This window comes from Wyeomyia smithii, chromosome 3 (assembly GCF_029784165.1).
Source record: "Wyeomyia smithii strain HCP4-BCI-WySm-NY-G18 chromosome 3, ASM2978416v1, whole genome shotgun sequence".
Taxonomy (NCBI): Eukaryota; Metazoa; Arthropoda; class Insecta; order Diptera; family Culicidae; genus Wyeomyia; species Wyeomyia smithii.
In genome coordinates this window covers 12,342,119-12,356,678 of record NC_073696.1, presented here as the reverse complement: position 1 = coordinate 12,356,678, position 14,560 = coordinate 12,342,119, and the positions used below count along the sequence as shown (strand labels likewise).

The following is a 14,560-nucleotide window of genomic DNA, read 5'->3' as shown; positions in this document are numbered from 1 at the left end:
TGAAACAGCAATGAAATAATGAATCCTTCTATCAGAACTTGAGTGAAGAATGACTTGGGTTTGGATATTCTTTGACAATTTAAGAAAACGTTACCAAAAAGAAATCTTACCAGTCTCATGTTTATTGAAAATTTCAAAGGTACAAGGTACTCTGCTTCGTGGGGAATCCACATTCAGATTAACATAACATCATAACATCAATAAACCTTGAAGTTTTATTTCATCCAGCTCTAGTAATGAACTAACAGTTTAGAATTGACGCACGTTTCTGTGATATGGTTTATTTAATTTTGTAAAAAGGCTCTCTGTCACGGTGTTCGACAGTTATTTTTCATTCAATACAATCAGCTGACTTGTAGAACTAGAGCACACAAAACCCAACATTCGTTCAATAGAAAGGCACCAAAAAAGTGATTTTCATGTTACACTCCCAACACCGTATGACCCTAGTCTATTCCCAATATATCACACCCTCAATTCGCATAAAAACAAAAATTCTGTTCACCAGAGAACTTCATTCGTTGGTCCACACAGCCGGTCCGACCAGGCGCCTGGGAACTAGCCACTGAAACCGCAGCTACTGCACGCATTCGCACTGATTCCGACAACAAGCCAAACCGGAATATAATTGACCGAGTGCATGATTGTGGTTTCGGTGCACGCATCTTCACCAGGGGATTGCCGATGCGTACGGTTGGTCGGCGGTGAACCTTCTGGATGAGGTGAGAGACAAAAACATTGACGGCTGAGTAGGTGGAGGTAATCCAAACAACCGCACAAACACACTTGGTCCTGCGGCAGAAAGGAAGTTCACCGTGAACGATGAGGGAGCCCTTTCCCAGTGGGTTTCATTTTCTGCCCACAAATACGATTGCAGAAAGCTTTTCTGAGGGGGGATTTGCTTGTAATCTGTACGGTGTGCAACAGTTGGTTGAGTAACTTTTTTTCTAATCTTAACTATTCTGTGCCATCGCTTTTTTTTTTCTCTGAGCGCTTCTAGTGTTTACTTTTTTGGTTTGACCTGTATTTGAACTATGGCCTATATTGCATTTTACTATGACCGACTCATCTGGCTTTCACTTCACTCCAGTGACGGCGCGGTGTACAAGTCAAAAATGATAACCGCTCACTAACGCGCTCACTAATAGTGAGATGCATAAAAGAAATAGCCGGATATTTTTAAACTGCCCTTCAATGGAGGTTTATACAGTCGAAGTTCGGAAAAATTTCCTCTCACCCACAAGTTTTCATTCAAATTTCCACTTGCGCTGATCGCGGACTGTCGACCGCAAACGAGAAGTTTGATTTAACAACCGAAAGAGGTATATGCAACTTTGTGGAGTTTTTCTGTTGGTTCAGGAAGCTGTTTAAACTGGCGTACGGTTGAAGGCGTGTGCTTTTTTCGGTTTTCTTTTGCGAATCGGTGGAGCCGTTAGGAGGTCTTTCGAGTTTCGGGTGGCCAGACGGCAGCCGAAGGCGTATGGCGAACGGGCGTCGACGAACGGCGGAAGAAAGAATGGACAGCACAGGAAACTTTTCCGGGTTCTCAGAGTTCAGTAAAAGTTAGTAAACAAACTTCTTTGTTGCAGTGAGGGTTTCGCGAAAACAGCTACTAGTTGGGTGAACAAGTCGAATCGTCGAATTTGCATCCGCTGTTGTGATAATTGCTTTAGCTGCTGTAGTTTTAATTACGCTCGAGTTACATTCTTCGGCAATAGTATTGTTTTTTTTTTTTTGTATTTGCTCTTGCCAGAAGGCGGAGTAAAAAACTTTTAATCACGACTTGTTCTCGGAAACTGTAACCTTTCAGTGTTTTTGTTTTAAATATATTTTATTCAGAAGACTGGAAGAAAAACTTATTGTTGCCACAGGATTTAAACAGGCTTTCGATAATGATATCCTGAGTAATGTTTAAATGATGGCACACATTCTAGTCACATCTCCTTTAATTTGCTGGCCCGGAGAAAACCGATGTTTGCTCAGAGACCCACAGGATTAAAAATATATATCGGCAGTTTCATGATCGTGGCTCCTCCAGACTAGTAATAAAATGAACATCTAGGGATTCGGACCTAGAATCGACGTTTGTCAAGGCGTTCTCCCCCATAGTTTCGCAGTAATTACGTAGAAACATACCCCGGTTATCATTCAATTTGGATTCTCGATGGTGCCCGTATACATTGCAATGACAAAATTGTAGGGTGTTTTCGTTCATTGGGTGTATTTATTATCTTTCTGCCAGCATACGCACCTTTCTATAACCCGATCGAAATTGTATTTGGACTAGCTAAGAGAAAAATGCAACGACATTACAGAGAGAATAATAACCAGGATCTAAAAGTTTTAGTAGCAGAGATTATGAATTCTTTTTCTTCGTTCAGCATGACCAAATTGTTTAAAAAATGTGGTTATGTTCATGGAGGCAAATTCGATCCGACAACTGCAGCCCCAGAAGATCTGATTGACATCACTTTCAACATACATAGTTAAGTTTTTATTAGATTGCTTGATTTGCGAAACTTTTCTATAACATTGCTATATTTTAATTGAATAAAAGTATGCAGAAAAATGTGAAAAAAAAAAACTTAGATGTGGTCAACGTCGTCAGCATCGGTGATTTCCATGTTCAATGCCTTGCCTCCTTGATCTTCTTGAACGCTTGCAGACGACTCCATTGCACTTGTAAGGGTTTCGCTTAGCTTATCTCTTATCTCGAGGGCCTCGAGGCGTTGTTTTACTATTTTTATCGTTCTGCTGAAGTGTTCAAAGCTCGATTCTAGTACGTTAAAAGCCTGCCGAAGAGCCGTGATCTCCTCGTGAAAACTATCATTAACACCATGAGCTACATTCAATTCTCGTCTAATAGCGGTTATACGTGGTCCTTCTTTCGCGCGAAACAAATGCGATAAATGCTGAGGTGGATGATTCTTCATTGCTTCTCGTAAGTGACCAGGAGCGTTCAAAATACTGTTGGCCCAGAATGACCAAGCCATTCCATGCCCATCCAAATGATCACCGTGTGTCGTTCTGAGCTCATCAGATTGATCAAAAACTGCTTGAGTCATCGCTGCTCCGGATCTGTCCTTTTCTGCTGGGTCAATCAACATGTCCTTTACTGAATTCCAAACAGCCCGGCTGCTTATTGAGAGCGAGTAAATATGCAAAAACATAGAAATTTCTTTGCCTCCCCAACTGTGCAAAAGAGAAGTCTTTTCATCGCTTAATTTATCGAGGGTATAATTTCGCCGACCAGATTGGAAAAGCACAAACTTGTGAAATTCGCTTTCGATGGGTGATTCGTGGGAGCTCCATGATGGACTTGATGTTCCATCAGCGTTAGAAACGAACACAACTTCACGAGCCAAATATTTCTTCGATAAATTCCACGCTTTTTCCACGAATTCACGACTACTTCCTGCTGACAACTCCCAGCGAGCAACGTAGGTTCCTGAAGATTGTCCTTTGAATTGTCGCTTGTGGACTAGCAAAATGCAGAAAAACAAAGTGTCACAACTATTTACTGCTTTTCTGCCACTGCTACTGCTGCTGTCTTCTAACGGATCAGTTGCTGAGTTATCCACTTCGTCGTCGTTTTCCAGCTCCTCCAAATTGTAATCGATAATCGATTCTCCAACCAAATCTTCAGTTGTTTTGTAGAAAAATTCATTTTCGTTCTCACACGGCTTCTCTGAATCCATGTTCTTTACTGTAATCCTTTTTCAATTATAATGTTTAATCTATTGAATAATCACATGAAATCACTCACCGAATTGTAAAATATTAGAAAATCCAATGTTACGAAAATTTAAGCCAGCACAAAAATAAACAACCGCTTGTCACTTCTGGTACAAATCGAATCACAGCAGACACCGGCTAATTGAAATTTTTTATGATTTTTTCCTGAATTTCATAAATAGTATGTAATTTATTTTTCTTTGCAGACAAAATCTGATGCAAAATTTTAAACCTAATAAATTTATCAAGTTTGCGCCATTCAATCGCTCAACTAATTAATGGAAATACGATTCTACCACACAAGTATTTTGTTTTATTCAAAGCTCTAAATATCAAGCGCGAACTGTAACAACCAAGAGAGCAGTGTGAGGATATTTTGATGTGACAAAATTATTTCACTGCGAGTCTATTGAGAGGTAAAATGCGCAATACATGGGGATGTAACGATATTTGTGGCCTGAGGTGTACGCGAACTCTTTCGTAAAACAGTTGAACTGTTTGCCGCACTTTTAGCTATTCAACAGTAGGTGGCGGTCCTATATAATTTCGTATACACAAGTGCCACCTAGATATCACTAGCAGCATGTCGCATCGCTTCAGTGCATCAGTGCTACTCGAAGCAAGGACAACATATTTCATGTCGCGCAACTTGAGTTTATGTTACACCCCTGTCAGGAAGCGAACGACATTCAACAGGTGACTGAAGTGTGTCGCTTTATATAGCGGTTTGCTGATGATTTGAAACCTGTTGCGGAATCTGCTCTTGAAAGAAAACTGCTCTTTTTTGTTCAATTTTTGTGAATGGTATGGCCATAGACAAACAGATAACGATTTTATGGTACAGGAATATAACATTTTCAATGTGGATTTTTTTACGCGGATTTCACAGAAAAGTCATGTTTTACGCGGTATGTTTTTATTGGTGTTTCGTTTTCAAATCGTTTATTTAGAATGTCATATGAGTTTACTTAAATCAAAAACTAAAAATTCACTGATTTGGTCTAACTTTTATGTATTTGATCTTAATTTTCAGCTCGATTCGCATGCGGAAATAACACTGCTTTTTATTTTTTTTCGAAAGAATTTAGCCGAAATAATCAAAAATGTTTAGCAAATTAAGTTTTTTTCGCGGATTTCGGAATTAATGCGGTTTTTTTATGCGCTACGTATCCCTCGCGTAAAAGAATAGTGTATTTTGAAATTTTGTTTATTAAGTAGTAATGCCGCTGGATAAGCAAGTATACACATTAATTTGCAAAGACAAAAACCGCCAGTTACACCACTGGTGTCGCTGTAAACTTAAACAAACACTCTTTTTTCGCTCAATTCTGTCGTGACCGTACCGCTGAAACCAATGCGCCTTGCGTGAACCGTGAATTTCATGCAATAAATAGATAGCAATTGTATTTTTATATGAAACCTATGGTTATATTCAATCTAAAATTTCACAAAAACACCAAAAACCACTGCTTTCAAATTTCCAGAAAATAAATATTTTTTGATGGACAATGTTTTAGAAAAAATCATAGTTTGCTAATACTTGCTACCCGCTGAAATATCTACTTCACAAAATTATGTATTTTTTTTCAAATTTTGTGTATTATTTTCACTTAAGTACTTCAGAAACTTCTGTACTCGGAAGGAAACGACGTAATTATTCAATTTCTATCGAGAAAAAATTGTAAGAAATTATTTCGAGTGAATTCATAAAATTATCACAATAAAACGTGAAATTCAGCCAAATTTATAAAAACTCGTAGATCTCTGAAACTTGAAGAGTTAGAAATTTTGTATGTTCTGTAAAGTTTCATGAAATTTAGAGATCTACAAGTTTGTCGAATACCGCAAAGCTCTAGCGTGTAAAGGAGAGAAGTTGGCATCGCAACGCCACCTTTGCGGTTAAATTCCGAACCAACTCAAACATTCAAAATGACGCCCTAAATATATCAAGAAACTTTGTAGAAGATCTAAAACCGATTGGTCAAACCCTAAGAGCGCTATTAATTCCGTTCCACTAGATTCCATTTCTGGCCCAGTGTGCAGTGTATTCTGGGATTTGTAATGCAAAATGTGCTTCGATTATCTTAAATATGGTAAAACAATTAATAAATACAATAAGGTCTTGTTTCACAAGGTTTTTTTGGCGGGTTGCTTTTCTTAGTTACTCAGAACTGAAACAAGATATCGACCTCATTTCAATCACGTTATCTGTTTTAGGTTAAAGGTAATCATCAAGGTTGTTAATCGATAACCTATCGAAAACGCCGATAACGATACCGTCTGTTATCGTTATCGACGTTGACGCTTACGTCTTCAGACATTATCGTCATTGTTGAGGAAGATAGCTGCTGGACGGTATCGAAACAATAACGTATGTTTTTCAACAATCGTCATCGTCAACAACGATACCATACGTTATCGGTAACGGCGATGACGATTATCGACGATATTGTATCGTAATAATAACCTTGGTAATCATATATCCGTTTCAAAAAAAAAACACAATTTTTTATGTAAATACTAAAACTTAAAAATGTTGAATTTCGGGGTTTTTTTTTGTTCACACAACATTTATTTGACGCGGCACAACACAAATTAAGACCTCTAGATTGACTACTATCATATTCAAACAAGGTTCAACCATTTTGAAACGTTTTCTTTCGTTATATTTGCAACTTAAAAAAAATTTTTTTCACGCTATCCCATACAAATTTTGAACGCTTCCCTCGTGTAAAAGAAGACCTTACTGTAATATTATTGTAGATTTTTGGATGGATTAGACGTTGAATTTGGGGTGAAATGGTTGCACACGGCAAAAAAGAGCTCTTCCACTAAGACTACGCTCTCACTTATTCTGTTCGCGATACCGTTAAAAGGAATTTCGATACGAACTGGGTTCTTAACGCGAAAAATATTAGGAATATTTACGACCGTTTCCAACTCATAACGCAGTTCTGTGTCTGGTTTGTATGCCATCACTAAACCAAAATCAACTGGCAACTAAGTAACTGAGTTGTTTTGGGTGAAATTCTGTTGTGGTCCCCGTGGTTCTGTGGTTAGCGATGTCGGTCGGCTAGCTCTCTCACACGGTTGTGATATCGGGTTCGATTCCCGATCAGGTCGAGGATCTTTTCGAGCTGGAAATTTTTTCGACTCAGCACTGGGGCACGGTGTATCGTTTTACTTATACTACAACATGCAAAATGTGCCAAAAACAATATCGATAACGAATTCTCTCAACTAATCTAGTTGATCGAGACCGCATTAGCCCCCAAGGCTAGCGTGCGATACTGTTTGTTGTCTGTTGTAGTTCGGGGGATGAGTTAAATTCCGCAATTCAGGGTGAAATTGATGGACAACGACCTTTTCACAAATCTGTGGATTTTGTTACGAACTCTCTGGAATGCAGCCTTCTGTATAGAATGGTCCGTGACAGCAAATTTTGAACTAATTCGATTCTCATTGTATTGCATAGCTCTCTCTGCTCCCCGTACGCTCGGTACACAGCCCGACAGCCACTGACAACGGTGCACACATGCAATGCCAAACGGGTTGTTATTCATCATCTTCTGTTGTCCAATGATGGCATAAACTCGTGCAAAGTTGAACTGAGTAATCTTTTTCCAGATTTGAATTCAACTTGAATCTGATTCCTCACGATAGTTTAAATTTTTTTGTACACTCTGATCAATTTAGTTTGATTGCATGCAGTGCATGCAATGCACGATGCATTCAACGATGCAGGCGATGATGTGACGCGATGAGTTCAGTTTTCACATCGAAATTATGCCTTCGAAGGACAATGCAACAAACTGCTGCAGAAAACACGTTGTGAATTTCATCGCGATTCGATTTCTATGCAGTTGTTGTTATGCGGGATTAAAACTAAAATCTAGCTCAAGTGTACTGCACTGTTAGTAGGGTTTATGTGCAACCGAAAATAAATATGCAAGCAAGTATTAAAACTCATTTGAATACGAGTGCAAAGTCACACTGCCTACTCTGCTTATGTCTGTTGGTTCTTCCATGCTGTCTCTAATGAAAGCCTATACAGCGCGACATCCTCCGGCACTAATCCGAATCAGGTAACTATGATTCACGAGAGTAAGGCCGATGCTCTAATGAAAGCGAGGTGGTGCGAAACACATTTTTTCTCATATGGAGATTATTATCAACAGTGGGCAAATATATGAAACGGTTTACTTCATACAACGCCCTAGGAGAAACGAAGGAGTGCCAATTTATTATCATCGATTACAGCCGCAGCCGATCAGCAGGCTGTCAACAGCGCAGGTCAAACCTAATGAGGTATTTACAGACGAGGAAGAAGAAGACATTTGTCTGTATTGGTAGTGAAAAGCAGGCAATGAAATACGTTCTTTTTTTGGTTGTGCCGTAGATCTCAGTCAACGAGATAATGTCATTTGAAACGGTATCCCATATTGTTTAACGGCGCAGGAAGGCATTTTCAACTTGAAACTTTCAAAACTCAAAACTCAAAACAAACAAAATCGACTGGAATTTTTTTCCACAATGTTTTTTGAGCTCTACGACATTACTATTAACAAAAACCCGAATTATTCCATCAAGCAGTGATTCATAGCCTTTCTTATTCGAAAAAAATCAAAATTCAACACTCACTCACACACGAACATACATTGACACAAAAACATGCAAATATCATTTAAATAAATATGTTTCAAATATATCACGCGAAAAATCCATATGACTACTTCTGGGTGCAGGTATACAGGGGGTAGACAAAATGATTGAGAACGGCAAAATTTTATCAACTTTCAAAAGGTTGGAACTTTACGAAAAATGAATCAATTTTGACGAAACAGGTTTCATTTACTGAAAAACTATCCTACTTTCCAAATATTATGTGAGGATTTGATGCGGCTAATGGACACCGGAAATGTTCCGGGTTTTAGGAGTGTGTGTCAAAATGTTCATTTTTGCAACGCTTAGAACTTTTTATGACAGCTAGTTTCTCGTAGGTTTATATGTTACCAATAAACTAGAATTCATTCCGAGTTCATTGGTACCCAAAGGTTGAAAATCCGTCAAGGCATCGAGATGTAACCATTTTTGTGGAAGAAGGATTTTCGGAAATAATAAACACCACTCTGTACAACTAGTATTCCACAAAAACCACTTCTGAAAAGAGGAATGGATGTGTATAGGATTTCGGATATGCAGAAGAGTTATCTAAAATTACTGTACTTTATTTATTAGTACGAAGTAGGTCCACCATTAGCTGCAAGGACCGCTTGAATCCTCCTAGGGATCGATTCGTACAGTCTTTGGATTTCCTCCATCGGTATGTTTTCCCTTTCATGAATTCTCGCATAACTCTGCAAACCATAGCTTTCGACACTCCAACCAATTTACAGATCTCGGCAATCCTAGCACCCGCTTCACGAGCGCGGCCACGTTGAAATTCCGTTAGCACGAATCGATAAGGTATATACAAAGGAGTGGCAGATAAGTTTTGTAAAGGACTATTCCCATTGCTCCGGGCCGTGTCCGTGTCCTATCCGGGACTTTTCATGCATTAACACTGCGCCGTGTATGAACCGTGCCTGCGCCGTGCTCTGGCTGAGAAATATTGATGTGTGTATGTGAACGAACGTCTTCCTCTTTTTTTCATACCGCAGCTCACTCCGCGCGAAATATGTCACTACAACATACACGCATCCACCCAAGTGCCTTCCGTGCACTCTCCGGCCAACACAAAGTATCGTCGGCAACGATAGTTTTTCTCTAACACGGCGGCAGCAAGACGGCAACTCAGCACTGCCCCGGTCTGGACACGGCGCATCGGTGTGAATGCGTTCATAAGAACGCATGCAATCAATCTAAAACAAGCCCGGACGACACACTGCCCGGCCCGGTCCCGGAACGGAAGCAGTGGGAATAGCCCTTAAGTGCTAGTGTCGTTGTCTTTTGCGTGTACAGGGTGACAAAAAAGTTCGGTCACACAGGAAAATCTCAATATTTCAAAGAATAAGAAGAAAATCTGAATCTGCCTTTCATAGCTTTATTCAGTAACTCATGAAGATACTTCACAGACGATATCTGGGAATTACACCACCTTTCTCTGATCGAACCAGCTTCAGACGTCTCGGAAAGTCGTCGCAAGTGGCGCGCACGTCATCTCGTCTCAGATTTTCGTGATAACTCGCTTGAATTGCTCCAAATTTGTTATTTAATAGTCGTTCAGCTTCGACATCATGTATCCCCACACGAAATAATCCAGTGGATTCAGATCCGGAGACGACGGAGGCCATTTATTCTTCGAAATGAAATCGGTCAAGTTTTCCTCACACCACGCCTGAACAACCTTTGCGGTGTGGGATGGGGCGCCATCTTGCTGGAAGCAGTAGTAATCGTCTTCAAACAATAGTTCAGCTTGAGGCAGAACATTTTTATTCAAAACCGTGTCCAGGTTGTACACTGCGTTGATTTTGACCCCTTTAGCGATAAAAATAAGAGGCAGTTTACCTCTCTTCCAAATGGTTCCCCAAACCATCACTGACGTCTCATTTTGGAACCGGGAAACGTTCAGCTTGTCCGCAGGAGCTTGCTGGAGGCCCACACTCCAAACTCGATCATTTTGGCGATTGACTGTTTGCTCCAAAACGAACAGCTTCTCGTCCGAAAAAGTAATCGCGTCATCTGCGCGCCAACCGAGCAACTCCCGCGACCGTTGGTACCTCTTGTCCTTTGTAGCTTTGGTAACCCCATGAACCACCTGTTTTTTGTACGGTGTAAGTTTTAAATCCTTGCGCAGAAGCAGGCGGATTGATTCTCGGTTCATTTTAAGGTTCCTGGCCAACTTCCGTGCAGATTGGGCGGGATTCCGGCGAATCCGGTCTCGTATAATCTTTTTCAGTCTTGGAGTTCTCACAGACCTTGGTCGTCCAGATCGTGCCTTTTTCTCGGTACCTCCGGTCTCTAGGTACCGTTTTATGGTTCGGTACACGAATTTCCGGTTGATTCCGAGCGGTTTTGGGTGTTTGAATATGTGTCCAGGTTTGTACCCTTTCACATATTCAGCGATAACAGCTGCACTTAACTCTGCCATGGCTCACAACTCAATGTAAACAAACTGCACAGAATCGAAACTTTGCCACTTTGGGCAGCAAAGTTAACCCTTTCATTTGGCATATAGATGGCACCAGAGAGATGCAACGTGTAGGCTACTGCAAACAGACACCTGAGAAGAGAACTCAGGGTGTGGGGATGAGACTAAGGGAGAGATGCTTAGGTAGTTACACTCGCCCAGGCACCTACTGATACCTGTCCCGACCCACTAAAACCCCTCCAGTCTCCAGCCCTGGTCTTCCCGGAACGACGGTTAAGTATTACGTCGGGGAGTGGCTTTTGTGCGTGATGCACCCTCTTTACTGTTATAACCTCATAGCTAACTACCTGGAGACTGGTAGTTAGCTACCACTGGCGTATTGGTGATTGACCCGCCACACACGTTGCAGCCCCAGAACAATATGAGAGGCGGCCGCACAGACCGCGTTCCAGATGTCCGGGTCGTCGCACATCCTCCGGACTAGATTGTCCGGAGTAGTGCCAGGCCCGCTCACAGCCATCATGTTGCTCCTCGCTCTTACGAAACGGGGGCATACGAAGAAGACATGCTCAGCAGTCTCCTCCTCCTCCACGCACTCGGGACACATGGGGGACACCGCGTGTCCGAACCTGTGCAGATATTGCCTGAAACAACCATGGCCTGACAGGATTTGTGTCAGGTGGAAGTTCACTTCACCATGTCGTCTCCCGACCCAGCCGGATATCTCCGGTATGAGTCGGTGCGTCCATCTGCCCTTTGTGGAGTTGGACCATTCCCAGCGGAGCATCGAGAATGACCTTCTGGTACCTCGTATGCCCCTTGTGTCACGTTGGTCGAAACACTCTCTGTCCTCCTTGATGGCGATGCTGATAGGCACCATGCCGGACAAGACACAGATTGCATCGTATGACACCGTACGATACGCACTCACAACTCTCAGGCACATGAGCCTGTAGGTACTTTCCAGTTTACCACGGTAACTGTTAGTACCTAGCGCTCTGGACCACACTGGCCCACCATACCTAAGTATGGACGAAACCACGCTGGCAAGAAGTCTTCGCTTGCTGCCATAAACCGCTGAGCTATTGGACATCATACGAGATAGTGCTGCAATAGCTGATGAGGCCCTCTTACAGGCATAGTCGATGTGACTCCCGAACGTGAGCTTGTCGTCCACCATAACCCCCAAGAGCTTCAGGGATCGCTTCGAGGTGATGGTGTAGTCTCCGACTCTATCCACCGCCTGTTGTTCCGATTTACGGTAGTTCACAACATGATGCGCGAGCTTCAGTTTCCTGGAGCGCATCCAGTCCTCGACCTTGCGTATACAGTGCGCGGCCGTCAACTTGACCTCCTCGATAGATACGCCGTAAACCTCCAGCGTTATGTCGTCTGCAAAGCCGACGATTACAACCCCTACAGGGAACTTGAGTTTCAACACTCCGTCATACATGACATTCCACAACAACGGGCCCAGGATAGAACCTTGCGGAACTCCTGCGGTAATTGGGACGCACTTCTGACCCTCCTCTGTGTCGTAAGCAAGTACTCGATTCTGGAAATAATTTTCCAGAATCTTGTTCAGCGACACCGGTACATGGATGCTCCAGAGCGCGAGCGCTATGGAGTCCCAACTGGCACTATTGAACGCATTTTTCACGTCGAGGGTGACGATTGCGCAGTAGCGTATTCCCTTCTCTTGCGCTGGATTGCTACCTCCGCCGTCTTGATGACGGAAGAGATTGCGTCCAGCGTGGACCTTCCCTTCCGGAAGCCGAACTGGTTACTTGCCAGACCGTGTACACCCTCCGTGTACCTCACCAGTCTGTTGAGGATGATCCTCTCAAGCACCTTGCCCGCGGTGTCCAGCAGGCAGATAGGCCTATATGCCGATGGGTCCCCTGGCGGTTTCCCAGCCTTCGGCAATAAGACCAGTCTCTGCCGCTTCCACCTGTCCGGAAAGAGACAGTCATCCAGGCACCTCTGCATGACTGCCCTGAACAGCCCGGGGGCCGTTTTTATCGCCAGCCTGATCGCCAGGTTAGGGATACCATCCGGTCCCGGTGCCTTGCTCACCTTAAGGGATTTGGCGATCACGATGAGTTCCTCATTCGTAACCCTTGCCTCCTCCCCTGCCTTGACACGGCTGTCGTCGCTCACGGATTGGATGCTCGGCAGGTTGGCCGACCATCTCTGGTCTATGTCTGAGATACTGGAACGTCGGACGTGAGACTCGACCGCCGGAGGCCAAGGACTTGGCTCGTGGCGTGGAAAGAGTCCCTCAATGATACGCTCCAGCATCGCTGGTGATTGATCTGCAGGCAATTACGATCCTGTGGGCGTCACCCCACGGGTTTGTATTGGCACTCGCACATAGCCTATCGAAGCAGGCCCTCTTGCCGGCCTTTATCGCACTCTTTAGCATCGAGGCACGCACTGCGAAGGTCGGCTATCGCGTCCGTCCATCAGTAAACCGGTGGCTTTCCATTCCTAGGTTGGCGAGTCCTAGGCATGGTGGCGTCGCACGCCCGCGATAGCATAGCGACTAGTTGGTCAGCAGTCGGGCGGAGCCAACTGCCCCCCTCGCGCTCCCTTCTCATTGCCTCTTCGAATACCTCGGCATCAAAGTGCGATGTCTTCCACCCGCGAACGGTCGAATGTTGGCTCTACCCGTCGCTTGCCGCCTCTCGTTGTTGTCTACACTATAACAGACCGCCTGGTGGTCGCTATTAGTGTAGCCATCGTCTACCCTCCAGTTCTTGATCAGTCCTGGGCTGGAGAACGTCACGTCGATGATCGACTCCGCACCATTTCTGCTAAATGTACTTTTGTTCCCAACGTTGGCCAGATCTAGGTTGAGCTTTGCAAAAGCCCCCAACAGGATCTGGCCCCTCTGGTTCGTGAAGCGACTTCCCCACTCAACAGCCCAAGCGTTGAAGTCGCCCGCCACCACCAACGGCGTTAGGCCCGTTAGCTCCATGGATAGGAGGTCGACCATCTGGGTGAACCTTTCGGTAGACCAACGTGGCGGAGCATAGCAACTGCAGTAGAACACTCCGTTCACCTTAGCAACTACGTACCCTTCTTCTGAGGTTGAGACAACCTCCTGAACCGGGAACTTGCTCGTCGTACATATGGCCGCCAAATTGGACCTATCCGCAACCCAGTTACCGTTTCTGGGAGGGATGCGGTAGGGATCCGATATGACGGCGATGTCTGACAACGACTCAGTGGCTGCTTGGTGTAGCAGCTGCTGAGGCGCGAAGCAATGGTTCAGGTTCAGTTGCGTCACCCTTACGCCCGTGGTTTCGCAGCCGGCTTACCGGCTGGGCACCTGGGGCCTCCCATAAAGTGTTTGGCGTCCCGTTTCCCGGAACATACCATGCACTTGGGAGACTCCCCACAGTCCTTTGCTTTATGGCCTGCACCTCCACATCGCCTGCACAGCTGGCTCCTATCGGGCCCCTTGCAGGTCCAGGACTTATGTCCGCCCTCGAAGCACCGGAAGCAAATGTCTGGTTGCTGTAGTATGCCCAGAGGACATACAGACCAGCCGACCTTCAACTTGCCCTCTTTCAGGGCCAGGTTAGCGTCCGCCGACGGTAGTCGAAAGGTAGCTATCTGGGTCCCCGCCGGACCTTTGCGGAGGCGGATTGACTCCTTAGCCACCTCCACCCCGCACTTCGCTTTTAGGGCTTGTGCAATGTCGCACCCCTCAGTGATTTCGTTCAGGTT

At 44.0% G+C, this 14,560-nt stretch overlaps 1 protein-coding gene across 1 annotated transcript; it reads right to left on the bottom strand.

Moving 5' to 3' along the window:
* Nucleotides 1-2,187: 2,187 nt before the first annotated feature.
* On the bottom strand, nt 2,188-4,028 carry LOC129729957 (uncharacterized). Its single transcript, XM_055688887.1, has one exon. It carries the CDS (start codon nt 3,696-3,698, stop codon nt 2,586-2,588), a length of 1,113 nt encoding a protein of 370 aa, XP_055544862.1. The 5' UTR covers nt 3,699-4,028; the 3' UTR covers nt 2,188-2,585.
* Between the last annotated feature and the right edge of the window lie 10,532 nt (nt 4,029-14,560).